The sequence below is a fragment of the Balaenoptera ricei genome, chromosome 8, assembly GCF_028023285.1.
Source record: "Balaenoptera ricei isolate mBalRic1 chromosome 8, mBalRic1.hap2, whole genome shotgun sequence".
NCBI lineage: Eukaryota > Metazoa > Chordata > Mammalia > Artiodactyla > Balaenopteridae > Balaenoptera > Balaenoptera ricei.
The window spans coordinates 7,605,395-7,622,364 of record NC_082646.1 but is presented as its reverse complement, the minus strand read 5'-3'; the positions used below and the strand labels follow the sequence as shown (position 1 = coordinate 7,622,364).

The following is a 16,970-nucleotide window of genomic DNA, read 5'->3' as shown; positions in this document are numbered from 1 at the left end:
TACTTTGGCTTACAGCTAGAACTGTTTTAAAGTCACCTCTGCTGAATGAAGAGTATCGAATGTGTTTTATACCACGACACTCATACGTGAACATGTTAGAAAGCAATATTTATTCTGACAATCTTTTTCTACTTATCTTTAGAAAAAGAGGAGGAGACACTGATGGATGACTTACTCTGTATGGGATTCTGCTGGCGGTTCTTCCACAGGCACATGGCAATGAAAGCCATGAGGATGAGCACCATTACACCCAGAACGCAGCCAACGATCAGATACAGCATGTCACTGCTTCTGGCGGGACTGGTTGCGGGCCCAGCATTTCCTCCACTCCCCGAAGGATTTGGAGGGGTGCTCAAGTCTTTGACAGGATACTCAGAAGCTCCAGGAACCCGTTTCACTAGTTGAAATATACAGGAAAACATGATGTCAGAGTGAAGACAGACTCTATGAAATGGTTTACTCTCCAAAGGAGGTCTGGTTAGGAATCCAAGCCAGTCTGTTTACGCTTGGTACTGAGATGATCTGACCACCAATGAGTCACAAAGAGGGCTCAAAAGTTAAAAAATCTAATGTCAAGGTTTTAGGTCACAAATTCTAGAGAAATTATAAGATCAGAGACACAGATGCACTTGGTCTAAGCCAAACTGCTATATGATTATCTGCTCAATTGTACTTGCAGAAGACTCCCAAAGAGTTGACATAAAACTATTTCAACTTACAGATGGGACAAAAACTCCTTTCGATCTGATATACTTTGAGCTGAATGAGACTCACAATTAGATATTGTATGCCTCTCGCATGTGAATAATATTAGAAGACATGACTCTGGACGACTAGAACAATTATATACAATTCCAAAAGCCTCACACATAATATTAAACTTCCAAAACCAAAAAATGTTGGAGTCCACATAAACGCAGTGCTTTTACCTGATTCACTGGTACTCTGGATAATGGCAACAACAAAAGCCAATAACAGGTGGGACACAAACCCCATTTTCTCTGTCCCCAAATAACATGCTCTTGATGCTTTAAATGTCATAGAAAAGCAGTAGAGCATAGTGGTTGATGGCCTGATCTTTAGAACCAGACTGCCCAGGTTTTTAACCTGTCCCATCATTTATCCTTAGCTGTAAGACTTTGACCTCCATGAACCAATTTCTGCATGTGGAAAATGGAGATAATAATAACAGCCCCATCATAAGGTTGTCATGAAGAGTAAAGCGCTCAGCGTGGAGCCTGGCACGTGGCAGTGTTCAATCCATTTTGTCATTATTATTAGTTATTATAGTACACTTCCTGTTATGGTTCCTAATAACTTACAGGAGCAGAGTGGTCTTTAAAAAAATCTACTTCAACAAACATTCTATTGGGGTTCTATTTCCTAGCCACTTGAACTACGCAGAACAGGGCTGGAAATCAGTCAACGAGAGGCTGCCTTTCCAAGGAAAGAGCTCTCCATCACTGAAAGCTGGAAGAATACCTGGCAGAGAGTCTCTATAGGAAATTTCTACTCTGGGTGGTATGTTGGATTATACAATTCTAAGGTCCCTGACAATTCCAAAGACAACAAACAAGCTTCTGAGACAAAAATGGATGTTATAGATCGCACATGAAATACCATGATTACTCATAGGGAAGTCCGTCAGGTTTATTCACTCTTTATTTACTCTTAATGTATTCAAAATTCCACCAAGCTTGATGACCAGTTGCCAACCTCTCACTGAAGTTAGAAACTTTTGCAGTGGATGGTGAGTGAGACGGTCCCATTAACATCAATAAGAAGAGACAGCCAGGAGCATGACATGAGCAATGTGAGGTGAAAAACATAAAGAGAAAGCAGAGAACTAAAGAAAAGTTGTGACAGTCTATGATCTTTAAGGGTGGGGGAAAGAGGCTGGCCTCCAATATTTACTGAATTACTAAAGATAAGACAATTGCTGTTCACAGCAAGAACTTTGAGTCATTTCTTTAAAAGGAGAAATCATGCATCAAATGTTCTACTTAAACAGGCTGGGACTGTGTAACACATTTTAGAAACTCATTCAGTATGAACAGTTAACATTTTAAAGTTTTTTGTTTTTCACTGATCTGAAAGTCTGTAGGTAGAACCTTTGATTCCCCAGCAAAGTCAATTAATAATACTCAAAAACAGCACAATTAGCACATTATTGTCTGTGTTTTATGTTCTGCCTGGCTAGACTCTTAAACGTCTTGGGAACAGAGATGAGAAATTTTATTTTTATGTAATTTTGCTCCAAGTTTCACAGCACTCTGGAGGCAAGTAAGAAATGCTCATGAACATATCACAGTGTTCAGTACAAAAAGGTACTCAAATATATGCTAAACAAGTGAAATTCAAGGTAAGTCTACAGGTCTGTGTGTATATATGTTTAAATGTGAATTTAATATGTGGGTTTCGCAGCAGGAAGACACATGATTCAGAATTAAACAAGGAAAGCGAGTCTTAGCTTTATAATTCAATCTTTCTGAGCCTGTTTCTACTTTGGCTATTTCTATTATTCAAGTGTGGTACCTTCTGTTTTCAACGATGGTAATATTTTACAGCTAATCTATGTATGCAGGCAGAGCTGAGAATTTCACTTTAGAATTGTCGACTAATTCTGAACTTTACTACACTTCACTGAACGAGTAGGTAGTGTTACACATATCTGTCATTCAAGAAACCATTTTAAACGTACGTAGTGCTTTTCCTTAAAAATCCTTATACTTTTTTTTAAGGATTCTAATTCTCACAGCAGTCTCAGATAATTAGTCAGCAAATATTTCTGTTCCTTCATGGAGGAAAAAAAAAAGAAATGACTTACTCAGAGTCACACAGAAGTTAATGAATACAATGAACGCTTATGTAAACTATTCCTAAGGCAAGTTCTCTAGCTGACAGAAGGCTAGACTGTTGGGACAGTCTAAGTGGATGCACCTTAAAAACGGTCCAAAGTTTCTTTAGTAAATATATCGATAGTCAGGAGGAATAATCCAGAGTTCAGAATTCTAGTTCTGTCCAGGGAGAAAGCACTAATTCTGACCCCTCCCCTACCTTTCGTCTCACAGATCATCACGTTACTAAACTCGCTCTCTCCTCCTTCGTTGAAGCATTGCATTTTAATATCATAGGAGGTTTCTGGCTGCAGGTGGCCTATCATGTGCCACTGCTTTGAACCTAGAAAGGAAAAATAAAAGATAAGCTTTACAACCCACAACCTAAACAACACTGTCAGTAAAATCACTTAGTAATTTTGAAATGAGGTTGGAGCAGCCGCCATCACCATATATAGTCAGTTTGTGCAATAAAAGTGTACTTCATATAAATATTTTAGCAACGCACAACAGATAAATAGCATTTCTACTACATGGTATGAAAAAATGGTAAAGAGAAGAGAGAAACTGAATTAAAGCTCTACCTGTGTGTGGGCAGACTTTGTGTCATTACAAGTAATTAGTAGTAAGTCCTTCATAAAATACATGTTAATTTTATGCATAAGTAAAAAAAACAAAAAACAAAAAAAAAAACCACCTCAAGTCCTTTGATCACCTAGTTCAGCCCAGCAAGTCAATCACTCTGTCCACCTAACCAGAAAGCAACGCCACGTATGAGGTCAGAAAACGGTGCCTTACCCAGAACAAGTGACCACTTACAAGACAGGCCTCAGCGAAACTCTCAATCCCACTGTAATAGACACAACATGATCCAACATATAAATGAATGCCTGAATTCGAGAACAGTCAGAAAGCAAAGTGTACTATGGGAAACTCTTGGCTACCGCTCCCACCATTTCTTTCCTTTTGCACCAGGGTCTCCAAACCACACAAGCATCTCTAACAGAATAATTCTGTTATCCATGGTGCGCAGCCAGCATTTCATTTAGAAACACTTCTAAACTGAACACTCCAGTATAAATGACTCTCCGTTTTTACTTCTGTGGACCTGTGACAAACTTTAATAAACAGGGACACTTCTGCCAGATTCAATGAACTCTTCAAGCACTTTTAATCCTTCTTAGAAAATACCTATTCAACCTGTTTCCACTGTTTCTTAGAAACTCAACTATACCACCAACTGATTTAAGAGTCGATTAAAGGGGAAGAAAAACAAAACAAAACCAATCCACGCACACAAGTCATATCTACTTGGCTGACAGGACCAATAGCTCTGGGATCCTTTCTAACTCAACACAGACAAAAACACCTTGACCCGGAAGCACCTTGACCCCTTTCCAGGACACCAACACAAAGCCCCTCGTTCATATTTTATAAGGAAGAGAATCTGCTTGTTTTAGGATAAAGGGACTACGAAAAGCTCAAGAAGTGAGGAATTCTATGCCCCATTTATAAGTGTAAAGAGGACCCTAAAAGAAACTTGATTCAAAATCTACTTGAGACAGGAACAGATCTATTTTTATCTCTTTTTTTTTTTTTTTAATTTATTTATTTATTTTATTTTTGGCTGTGTTGGGTCTTCGTTTCTGTGCGAGGGCTTTCTCTAGTTGTGGCAAGCGGGGGCCACTCTTCATCGCGGTGCGCGGGCCTCTCACCATCGTGGCCTCTCTTGTTGCGGAGCACAGGCTCCAGACACGCAGGCTCAGTAGTTGTGGCTCACGGGCCTAGTTGCTCCGCGGCATGTGGGATCTTCCCAGACCAGGGCTCGAACCCGTGTCCCCTGCATTGGCAGGCAGATTCTCAACCACTGCGCCACCAGGGAAGCCCCCAGATCTATTTTTAAATTCCAAAAACTTTTCTAAAAGACTTCAACTTTTTTCTGTATCTTTAGGTCTTTCCCAGCCTTCCACTCACCTATCACCATTCGCTTGAATAATTATTACACTAGACTTGAAGTTTTCCTTTCGTAGCACTAGTTAAAAAATGGAATTAAACTAAACTTCTGATATGTTTCTAATAAGAGAGAATAAAGTAATACATATTTTGTTAGATTAACATCCCGTTGTTATGGTAATTATTCCAATTACAGGAAATATCGGCAGAGAGAAAGTTTTACGGCTCACTGATGAATAAGACACCTAAGTGCATTATTAGGTTTAAAATCAACCAACCAGCGTATCCTTTGCTTAGCAGGCAGTTTTTTTCTCCAAGAATATTTTAGAAAGGGTAAAAAACCAAAGCACAGGCTTAAAGATCAGGATGACTGATACTTTGATTTACCTGGAACTCAACTTAATTTACAAGATTAAAATATTCATCACGAAAACATGGTATGTTGGAAATGTTTAGTTTATCTAAATGTGGAACCTAATTCAGAAGATAGGATAACTTAATATAATTGCTCTTCTCTTACTGTATTCTTTAACAATGTAATTGTGTTTCAAAGCTTAAACAATTTTGAGTCAATATACATAAGTAATCTAAAACTTTAAAGAAAACTTTACATACAAAGGATAAATACTTCTGCTCCTCGGTTTGGGAAAACAAGCCAATAGTTTCCAACTGCCACAAAAAGAATTTCAAGTGCATAAACTTGAAAATAAGGAAGGAGCAAATTACACAGCACAGTGAAGCCCACTTAAACATCTAACTGCTCCATCTATTACGTTCACAAACAAGTTCTCTGTGAACCACAAGGCAAAGCTCACATGTGCAGACGCTTGTAGTGAAAACAAAGGCTTCTTTAGAGCAATTTCCCAGTTCCACACTCAACAGTCACTTCACTCAAGCCTGCAAAAGTTCAAAGATTTAACTAGAGAATATAGTTTAGAAACTGTTTATCAGCGGATTATTTCTAGAGTAAAACCCAGAAGGGTGGGGAAGAGAGTGATACAGATGGAGACAGAGAGGGATGTTCATTTTACTGACATTTGCCTCGTTTAGAACGATTTTCTAACAAAAGTGTAGCCTCTCTCAAAAGATTTTAAAAATAAAAATCTGATAGCCCCACTCGCCTAACCCAGATAAACTAAAATGAAGACTGAGCCAGGACTAAAGTGTAGATCAGTCACTAACAATTCTTTCCATTTCGTTTTTTAAACAGCTTTTTTATGCAGTAAAATATGCATATGGAAAAGTACCCATCACTGTACAGCTGAATGTTCACGAACAGAACACAGCCATGGGACCAGCACCCAGGTGGAGAGAGAGAGGGGTCCTGGCTCCGCCATCCCCATCATGCTCCCCCCTGCCACTGCTCCCCCAAGGCAGCTACTATCTCAACTTCACAGATTCCTTTTGCCACTAACAATGATCTTTCCACATTTCCCCAATTCTTACCGTCTAAAGCAGATTTGGGGGACTCGTTTCTTTCCTACGTTTCCAGATTACGAGAAGAGAAACAATCACTCTTTCATTCAAAAAATATGCTGGGTATTAAAACTTAGACAATAAATTTTTCATCATATTACAAAAGTAATTCCATTGGATAAACAGTAAAAGGAATGCTGCAATATTTCAAGAAAAGTAATGGTGCATATTAAAAGTAATTTATTATAAGACTACTTGTAACAAAAAACTATGTGCAGTATTTGACGTCGAGAATTCAGAGGAAAGAAACCTTGGCCTGGGATGATTTTCTGACACAATCCATTAGGAAATTAATATTTCAAAAAAGAAGAATCTTGGAGTGAAAAAAAGACCTTGGAAGAAGCTTTCCTCCCAAACTAAGAATCCCTTCCAAGATATCACTGAGAAACAGGCACCCAGCTTCTGCTGAACACCTCCCGAATTAGGGAGCTTATTATTTTCTGAGAGAGCCATGTTAAAAATGCAGTATTGGAGGGTTCTTCTTCACAAAATTTCCTTGTAGCCCCCCTCTCCCACCCCAACAGGTTGAGTTCCTCTCCCACATCCTAGTCCTTAAATACTTGGAGACAGCTGTCCTGTTGCTGGATCATTGTCTTTTTTCCAACCTCATCATTCCCACACACTCCACTGTTCTTTTTGGACTCCAAGCATTCATTCATTCCTTCATTCAACAAACACCAGACATCTCATCACTGTAGGACTTGGGACACAGCTGTGGGAAAGAAGGCCCTTTGCCCACAGGGAGGTTAACATTTAGTGGGGGAGACAAACTTTAAGCAAATAATTCCGTACACACACACATACACACAACTAAACTAGGATAAACTGCATGAAATACACATAAAGCGCACGGTTAGAAATCACAAGGGCATCTCCTGTCAATGGGAGGGGGTTCTCTGACCAAGGAACATTCAAGCACACAACAGACAGAAGTGGAGGTCGTAGAAGAAGCCTTGGGGGAGGTAGCTGGAACTGCCGTGTGCCAAGGTCCCGAGGCAAGAAAGATCTTGGTGCACACGAGGAGACAGAAAGAAGACCCATGTGTGATGGAAGACACGGTGAGGAAGGGAGAATGCGTGACACATAGCGGAGGTGAGGCAGGCGCCAGCCAGACCACGTGCGGCCCTCAGACCACAGGCAAAGTTCCGGATTATATTTTCTTTTCTTTTTTAAAATTAATTAATTATTTTATTTTATTTTTGGTTGTGCAGCACGGCTTGGGGATTCCCCAACCAGGGGTTGAACCTGGGCCCTTGGCAGTGCAAGTGCAGAGTCCTAACCACTGGACTGCCAGGGAAGTCCCTGGATTATATTTTAAATGTAGTCAAAAGGCAGTTTCAACACCCTTTGCCCTCTCGGCTGTTTTCTTCTCTACATATATTCAACTTCTCAGCATCTCTAAAAATGGGTAACACGCTCAAGATGTGATCTTTCTAGGACAGACTTCAATGGAACTGTTGCCTGAGACATTCTTTTTTTAAATATAGCTAGAAGTTGTAATTGATTTTTATATTCAGGCCACTATTCATTTAAACAAAACAGAAAAATTTTTTTTCAGATGAACTACTGACAAATCATATCTCCCCCACTCTTTTGTAACTGACTGTTTCTTTAAGCAAATGTAAGATGGTATATATACAGTTGACGCTTGAACAACGTGGGTCCACTTTTATACAGATACTCGGTAGTAAATGCTACACTACTACACAGCCTGTGGTGGGTCGAACCTGCAGGTGTGGAGGAACCCTGGATACGGAGGGCCGACTGTAAGTCATATGAGGATTAACCCCCCCATTCTTCAAGGGTCCACTGCACTAAATTGGAAAAATTATCTTTCTTTGGGAAAAATTCAAAGTAATAGTACATATACCATTTCATTTTTTACTCTATCGTAACTTGGGATAATGTTTTTGATAACATTTATAAACCCTCTCCCTCCAAAGCTCCTTTATTAGGACTCCCACTTGTCCTTGTAACTTACCTTCTACAATATCCCTCTTGTAATCACTGTCATTGTCACTATCTGTTGGCCGGTAGTAGATATAAAATCCCTGAATGGGAGTGTTATTGTTACTTGATGGAATGTACTAGAAAAGAGAAGCAAAGACTTGTCAAAGACAAAAATAAATGTAACTTTCACATCCATTAAGATTTATTTATCTGTGTGGCAATATTTTTTTAGCTTCATTTTGCAAACATCCTTGATGGCCATTTTAAATTTAATTTAAAGGTATTCAAAGGTATTAAGAGCATTTTAGCTTACTGCAGGGCTAAACAAAAATAAAGCAATATATCTCACCAGGTTCAAAGACATAAAAGTACATAGGGTTCAAAAGGAATAAAACATGAAATGGCGATTAAGTTAACACTTGGATGAGAGCTGAGGAGACAATCATCTTATTTTTAAACCTGCCCCTCTTATAACATGTGCTCTTACACAAATATCTGTGCCCTTCAATTTCCCCTTACTTGAAAGTTCAAAAATTTGCTGTTCATAGTATTGTGTCACAAGATATTAAATTAACATGGCTAAATCAGAAACTCTTCTCATTAGAGAAGATGTTTTACTTACCGTCCACTTGAGCATGATCTGAGTATCACTGACAGCTTCTGTGTATGCGATGTGAGGTCCAGTTATCGGACGGTTAGAAAAACGATTGGGGAACCCAGCCACCTGATAAGGACGAGAGGCCGAACTCCGAAAACTCTCACCATAATGGTTGATAGCAATGACCCTAAATTTGTATGTTGAACCTTTTGAGTGGGTGATAAAAACACAGAATTTTTTAAAAGCTATAATAAGACATCTGAAAGGACAATATTCAAAATACGACAATTGTGCTTAAGTATCTCTCTACAATGACAACAACATCCTCGAAAGCCTAGATGGTGAATAGATTTCAACGCAGTTGCCAACTCCTATTCACTGGTATTGCATGTGTTCACTGCGTGTGTTCAAGATTCCAAGACCTTATTGGGAGTCACTGGGAGAGACGGATGATGTCCGTCATGGAAAGGGGCAGGGAGAAAATGGGAAAGAGCACGTTACTCTTTCAACATCCTGTTCTAAAGTCATACCCATCAAATACAGGGCTAGCTGGTGTATCTGTGCTCAAAACTAGGTTCTTTTCCCTTTGAAAGAAACAACTGAAGCGAAGTTTAATACGGTGAATACGTGTGTGAAGAGGCACTGTGTGGGTGATAGCAGATGTCACTCTGCTCCCACTAATAATAGGATAAGGGGAGCAGATTTGAGCTACAACAGAAGGTATCTGTTTGGATTAGATATTAAGAACTTAAAAAAAAACTCTAAGGATTGTGAGTTTCTGAACATCTGAAGCTAAAGAATAAATTAGACTCCTAAAGCAAGTTTCCTAAAAGCTCAAAAATAACCCCTGGGCATCTGAAGACAGTCTTTTCTGTCTGTAAAGTGTTCCTTAGCTTTGCCCATATTTAAAACTGCCATCTTCTCCCAACTGTACCTCCATGTTCCTGGGCTCCTCATGCTACCTGTTTAGACAAACACAGGTATTTGCTACTAAAGTACATTTAAAAGTCCATCAACAAAAATGGTCATGAAACCCAAACAAATAAAAGTAAAGAAAGTTGATTTGTGATTACTGCTTTTCTCTTTTACAGTTTAATTTCTTTCGTGCACTGGGGGGCTGGGGGAGTCCCCTGCTGCTGAAACAAAACTTACAGAACAAAGAGGTGTCAGCGTGTCTCGTCTTCATAAAATAAAGCAACGGGTCCAACCATGCTGAGATGCGTTATCAGATCGATTGTAGTCAAATAAGCAATTTTCCTCTTAAAATATTCATTCACAGCAAAACAGACACACACACACACACACACACAAAGATGTCACCACAACACTGTTTCTATTTATTCGCAGTTAGAAATAATCTAAAGCCCAGAAATGATGAATGGGTTAAGAAAATCATGGTGTACTTACTTGGTAGATACACAGTTATTAAAAATTGAGTTTCTGAAGAATTGTTAATGATATTGGAAAATGCATATGATATAATATAGGGGAAAGGGGTCACAAGATAATATTTATGGCACGATCCTGGTTTGTATTAGAAAGGAAAAAAGACTAGAAAGAAATACAACAAAATATATAACAATAGTTATCTCTGGATGGGTGGGTTTCAGGTGACTATTCTCTTTTTATATTTTATTTTCAAATTTTTATACAATAAGCTCATATTACTTTAACAATTAGAAGAATATGAGATTATTAAGAATTTGCATCTAAAGTCAGCACTGATGGTTTAAAAGAAAATGTTTGCATATCACTACCTGGCTCTAAACTACGCACTTCCACAGAAAGTTTGGAAGGAGGAATGTCTTCAGCTGCCACCAGCCAATCGCTAGTCCGCATCCGTTTATATTCGACCTTGAAGGCAGTGATTGGAGACCCCCCATTTGCCCGAGGAATCCAAGTGACATAGACGGACGTCTCTGATGCAGTGGAGATAGTGGGCCGATCCGGTGCCTCTGGGACTGGAAATGGAAACATTCATTTCAATAACCCGCGGCAGCAGAGACAAGAATGACTCAAATCGACTGCAAGGGATAAATCCCAAACATCATTGTCTTAATGGCTCTTCACCAAACTTCCTTCCAGAGTTAACAGTATTATGACTACCCTCCTGTCCTCTGTTAAAAGCCAATGGGCAATGAAATCGCCAAGTACAGCACGGAAGGAAGGAAGAGTGAAAAAATTTATAAATTTGATAATTAGCTCTGAAACACTGAAAGTTAATGAGTATGATCATTATGACCATGCTATCTTGGATTCCTGGCTAAGACAGTGAGTACGTAATTATTACTTGATGCTTCAAGTCTGACTGTGGTTAAAATTTACAGGAAATTTTCAAAATGATGTGTTACTTAAATGTTTTTCTTTACCCATCCAAGCTACAGAAAACATATTCAGCAAACCATCTACAGATTATTATATTAGCTATTACTATTGTAGCCTATCAATAATCAGTAATGTAGCTATTACTTTTGTAGGAATGCTACTCCAAAAAACAGACTGCAAGCAGTAAATAGGGACAAAACTTAACCAATAATATCAATACTAATAAAAATGGGAAGAGAGAAAGCAGGAAGGCAGGAGGCACAGTTAAGTAAAGAGACAAGTGCTATCAGGAAACTGATAATCCACGTGATCATGCACATGAACTTGTAGAAAAAGGGGGTCAGAGAGCTAATGTCTGGCAGTTTCCAGTTAGCACTGCCAAGGGGAGGGGATGTCCTAGTCCCCAAATGGGACGGTTTCGATTCTGTGGCAGGTGGAAACCTCAGCAGGGAGTTCATCAGTCATTTAAACCGTGTACCTAACACTTCTTGCTGACCAAGCAATCTCGTGGTTATAACGGGTTTCCCATTTGGTTCCTAAAGGAAAAGACGCAGATAGAAACAATCTGGTCTGTATGACAGTTACATTAAACTGCCCATTTCAGTTTACATTAATCACCTGTGAATTTTGTAAGAGTGAGCTGGTTCTCAAGAGATCAACTATCCTTTGGCATGCTAACAATCAAGTTTCTAGAGCTAAAACAAGGAGGACCAACTCTGGACCACGGTTACATGACTCTGGTGAATTACTCAGGGAGCCCTGACTCTGTCCAGCCTGGGCCTGGCCTCAAGCAAACACCCCTCTGTCTCAACACCTCTTCAATCTGACTACAAATACACAAGAACAAGATAATGCTGCATGTGGTACCTGCATGGAGAAAACTGTGGCATTTTAAAAATAAACTGCTTAATGGATAAAAAAGAGGAAGATATTCAAAGCAGGCAACTTGGCATGATACTTACTGTATTCCTTTCAAGTTAGAAAGCAATGGAAACAGAATGAATAGAAGTGTTAGTGAATGTCTTTTTTTTAATACCAGATAACCAAACAACTTCCTATGTTGATTCACGTGAGGTTAAAACTCATCAGACAGAATACCACAGACCAAATAGAAAAAGAAAGTTATTAGGGGAAAATCTCTACTGAGAAGAATAGCATCAATATCTAAAAGAAATCGTGTGTGACTGTTAGGAGATAAAAGAAAGAATACTGCTCCTGGCGTTCAAATATCTGACTGTGAATAGCAGTTCCGCCACTTTCTGGATGGCGGATGATGATGATCTTTCTGGATGATCTTAGGCAAGCGGCATAACCTCCTTGAGAGCCTCAGTTTCCTGATTTGTAAAATAGTTATGCTACCTTCCTCACAGGGCTGTTGGGAAGATTCAATAAATCACTTCTTTATGGTTATCTCTGCTTGGATAACTCCAAACTCGTGATTTCCAGAACAGAATCCACAATCTCCACCTGAAGATTCTTATTACCTATCTTGATAAAGGGTCCAAGTTGCCCAAGTCCAAGTCACCATATTTCTTCCTCTCATTCCGTGTAGATTCAACTCCCTTTATCCCTCACCTGTGTCCTCCTTCTCCACTCACACTGCCACTATCTTTATTTCTAAGCCTCACCTGTTGCCACTCCTCCTGTCCCGTCTCTAAAATCCTTCAGGCTTCTTTATAGCTTCTGGGGAAAGACTAAATTTTTAAGTACATCATATACGGCACCCGCCCACCTCCCCACTGTCGCATCACTTCACACAGCAACCAGTCACACGCTCAATAAGATCTCTGAATCTCTAAATGAAGTAGAACATGTCATTCATCTGTCTCTGCACAAGGAGGGGTCTCTGCCTAGAACTGCTTCTCCTATTTCTTCATCCAGCGGCAACATTCTTATCTTTGAGGCTTAGCTCAGGACACCTCTGATCACCACTGAGCCTCCTTCATAGCAAGTGAGTGATTCAGATATTTCTCTTCTGACCTCACAGCACCAAGGGTGGAATCAAAATCACTGTTATGGGTTAATTTGTCTGTCTTCCCTACTATATTGGTATTGGTTTAATTGTCTGTATCATCCATTATACTGTAAACTTCTCCAAGGGCAAGATTTATTTCATCTCTGCTGCTCCAGCATTTAGTACAATGTGTTAAGTCATAAGGTTTTTGTTCTTCCGATGTCAGTTTTATACCTATGAAGTTGACACTCCTATATCTGCTTAAGGAAGCGGAAAGGTTCCTCAGAAGTAAAAGGACTCAAGAAAAAGCAGCTCATGATATTGAAGATGCAGAGGTGCTCCAGAGGGGTGTTCAAATGTTATGGCTTGCTTTTGTCTGAAACCAATGCATGGAAGACTATAAAAATAGGGAAGAGAAGCTTGAAAATTCTTAGAGCTCAGCAATAAAATGTTAAGCCTTTCCTAGATCACGAAAAGCACATTATGTTGTAACAGTAGAATTCATGTGTGATTAAGTACTAAAAAGAAGTCTTTTGAAAATTCTACTGCTACGGCATCTAAAAACCGTTAACATATAACAATAATGCTGAGTATGCCACGTAGTTCATTCAATAAAAAAACTAAATCTTACTCTAGGTACCATCGTACATTCTGACGAATCATTTTTTTTAAAAAAGTCAGATGTTCAGAGTTCAAATGTAAATTTGGTTTCCTTGCCAGAGAGGAGACAGAAAAATCCCTTTTGTGAGTTATAAAAACTTAGTATCATAACATTTTGAATCTGAGTTTAAATACAAATCGTGGTACTGGGTTACCAAGATCTGAATATAGGACATTTAAAAAATGGTTGAAATAGAACCTAAAAGAGCTGTATGGTAGGATATAATCTGAATAGTAAACAAACAGCCTGTGCCACTCCACCCCCCAAATAATCTGAAACAGGTCAGTTACATGTGAAAACAAGCAAAATGAATAAATGAAGGGTCTTCTCTTTACCTCCACTGTGCCTGGAGGGATCTGTGAGTATCACTCCAAAGTTGTCTACAGCCTCTGAAACAACAGGGCGCTTAGGGATGCCGACAGGTGGAGAGGAGGCCTGGGTGTTTTTGGATGATGTTGTTTTCTCTAGAAAGGTATAATAACAATAATAATAATATAATATAATATAAGCATCTGTATATAAGTAAAAAAAGATACTATGAAACTCACCTGGCATATAGATATAAATATATAAACTTAATAAATATATAAACTTATCGTTACAGTGTCTAAATTTAAAACCTACATTGTAATTACTTAGCTAATATGAGGAATTAACTTTAAAAATTACTTTGGGGCTTCCCTGGTGGTGCAGCGGTTGAGAGTCTGCCTGCCAATGCAGGGGACACGGGTTCGAGCCCTGGTCTGGGAAGATCCCACATGCCGCGGAGCAACTGGGCCCGTGAGCCACAATTACTGAGCCTGCGCGTCTGGAGCCTGTGCTCCACTGCAAGAGAGGCCGCGATAGAGAGAGGCCCGCGCACCGCGATGAAGAGTGGCCCCCGCTCGCCGCAACTAGAGAAAGCCCTCGCACAGAAACGAAGACCCAACACAGCCAAAAATAAATAAATAAATTAAAAAAAAATTACTTTGGCTTTTTGTAGTACCTATAACTAAAATGTGTCTTTCTTCACCAGGCTAGCTTTAATTTACACATAGAAAAAATGACACAAGTGAAAAAGCCAAATGACTAGAGTGAAGGTTTTCAAACTATTCACTCATTTTTCTTTTTACTGTACATATTTCTTAATTCTGACACATAAAATTCATTATTTAAGAGCTTCTGTTAAGCTTCTTCATGGGAAAGCTGTCATGTTAAGTTTTAAAATTTCAAGAGGCAAAAAGTAAAATTGGATGATTGTTTTAAAACTGAAATACATGCTTACTATTCAGTATTTGTAGGTCAGACTTTATAAACAACTAAGGACTAATTATGGAAGTTAACTCAAAATACATTTCAAATAAGAAATACTCATTATTTTTCAGGCCAGGTTCAGTAATTAGATGAAAGGGTCTTTTTCTTTTTTTTTCTTTTTAATTAATTAATTTATTTATTTTTGGTTGCACTGGTCTTTGTTGCTGGGCGTGGGCTTTCTCTAGTTGCAGCGAGTGGGGGCTACTCTTTGTTGCGGTGTGTGGGCTTCTCATTGTAGGGGCTTCTCTTGTTGTGCAGCACAGGCTCTAGGTGCGCGGGCTTCAGTAGTTGTGGCAAGCGGGCTCAGTAGTTGTGGCACACGGGCTTAGTTGCTCCGCAGCATGTGGGATCTTCCCGGACCAGGGCTCGAATCTGTGTCCCCTGCATTGGCAGGTGGATTCTTAACCACTGCACCAGCAGGGAAGTCCTAAAGGATCTTTTTCAAAAGCCAATAGACAATTTCTTCTCAATCATCAGAACTCCTTTTTAATACTGTGCCACCCTGAGAATACTCCTCTCCCCAATTCCCATCTCTGCTCACTGAAGTCTTTTTGTTCATTTATGGCCAACCTGCAATGGCATCTTTTCAATCAAGCTACCCTCACAAGCTACCCCACAGAAAGACTATCCTCTGGCATCTTCTCTGTAAGTCTTTCCTAGTCCTTGTCAGATCTGGTTTCTCTCCCTATTCCCTTGCCCTCCTCCAGTCTATCCTTACCCTACAGCCAGTATGTCCCATTGAAACACACAACAGATTGTGTCACAAATCTGCTCAAAACCCTCCAAAGCTTCGGGCTCACTCAGGGTCAAAGTCAGTGTCCTTGCAGGGTGGACAACGTACTTAGTGCTTTGGCCACTCTGCCATGTCCCTGAGCGTTCTCCCCTCCCCACTTACTTTACTCCCATCACTATGGCCCCTCAGTGTTCCTAGGGCACACCAAGTACACCCACCCCAGGACCTTTGCATTTGCTATCCTCTCTACTGGGATGTTCTTGCCCTAGATACCCACATGGTTTTCACGCACCTCCTTTAAGTTCTGCTCTGCTGTCAACTACTCATTGAGGAGTTCTCTGGCCACCTGCTCAAATTGTGACAACTGCTATCTCATACACTTCCTATACTATACCTATACCTTATTTCTCTTGTTAATACTCACCACCTACTAATGTTCTTATAATTTATCTCTCCCAACTAGAATGGAAGCTCCATGAGGGCAAAGGAGTATTGTCTATTTTGTTTATTGCCTGGCACAGAGAAGCCATTCAGTAAATATTAGCTGAACTGAAATTTTGCCTTGAGTTGGTATTTATGTATATATGTTACCTTTCTTAACAAAGTAGAAGCTCCATTAGGATGGATCTTGTCTTGATCATCTTCATTTTCCCTGCATCACCTACCCTACTGTCTTACCTATAACAAGCCCTCAAAAATATCTGTGAAATACTGGATGGAATAGAAGAATACAACCATCCAAATGTGGCCTCGAAAGTTAGTATAAAAGGTTTATTTAGTAAATTTATAAACAAGAATCTCTACTACCCCAAAAGACACTCATTATTAAAGTGACATCAAGACAGCCAACTCCTTCCACTTAAGGAAGATTATATTCACCTTTGCTGGTTCGGAAGGTGAGCATGGCAGGCTGTCCTTCACCTGCTGCACTCCTTGCCACCATCAAAACTTCGTAGAGACTCGATGGCTCCAGTTCCGTTAAATGGAGCTCATTTTCACTTCCTGGGACTCGAACTGTGTGCCATCTTCCCACCACGCCAACACCATCTTCCAGCTACTCGAGGGAAAATAAGGCATTTTTTTAAAAAAGGAGATACAGGGCAGAAGAATCTTCCATTCCAACTGGATAAAAACTAGAAGTCATTCAATTCCAGATGAATTTTGGGAAGTAATACACTATCGAAAGTGAA

General features: G+C 39.6%; 1 protein-coding gene and 1 non-coding gene across 7 annotated transcripts in view; both read right to left on the bottom strand.

Moving 5' to 3' along the window:
- CDON (cell adhesion associated, oncogene regulated) overlaps positions 1–16,970 on the bottom strand; it is a 103,202-nt gene that overhangs the window by 25,588 nt on the left and 60,644 nt on the right. For all 6 annotated transcript variants that reach the window (XM_059930103.1, XM_059930104.1, XM_059930106.1 and 3 more), the window contains 7 exons: positions 16,660–16,834; positions 14,090–14,218; positions 10,572–10,775; positions 8,839–9,020; positions 8,248–8,353; positions 3,058–3,180; positions 176–397 (listed from right to left, as the gene is read on the bottom strand). In XM_059930103.1, the coding sequence (XP_059786086.1) occupies positions 176–397; positions 3,058–3,180; positions 8,248–8,353; positions 8,839–9,020; positions 10,572–10,775; positions 14,090–14,218; positions 16,660–16,834 (1,141 nt within the window). The remainder of the gene's footprint in view (positions 1–175; positions 398–3,057; positions 3,181–8,247; positions 8,354–8,838; positions 9,021–10,571; positions 10,776–14,089; positions 14,219–16,659; positions 16,835–16,970) is intronic.
- TRNAA-UGC (transfer RNA alanine (anticodon UGC)) lies at positions 7,491–7,563 on the bottom strand. The gene has a single exon. It is a non-coding gene; the product is annotated as a tRNA-Ala (tRNA).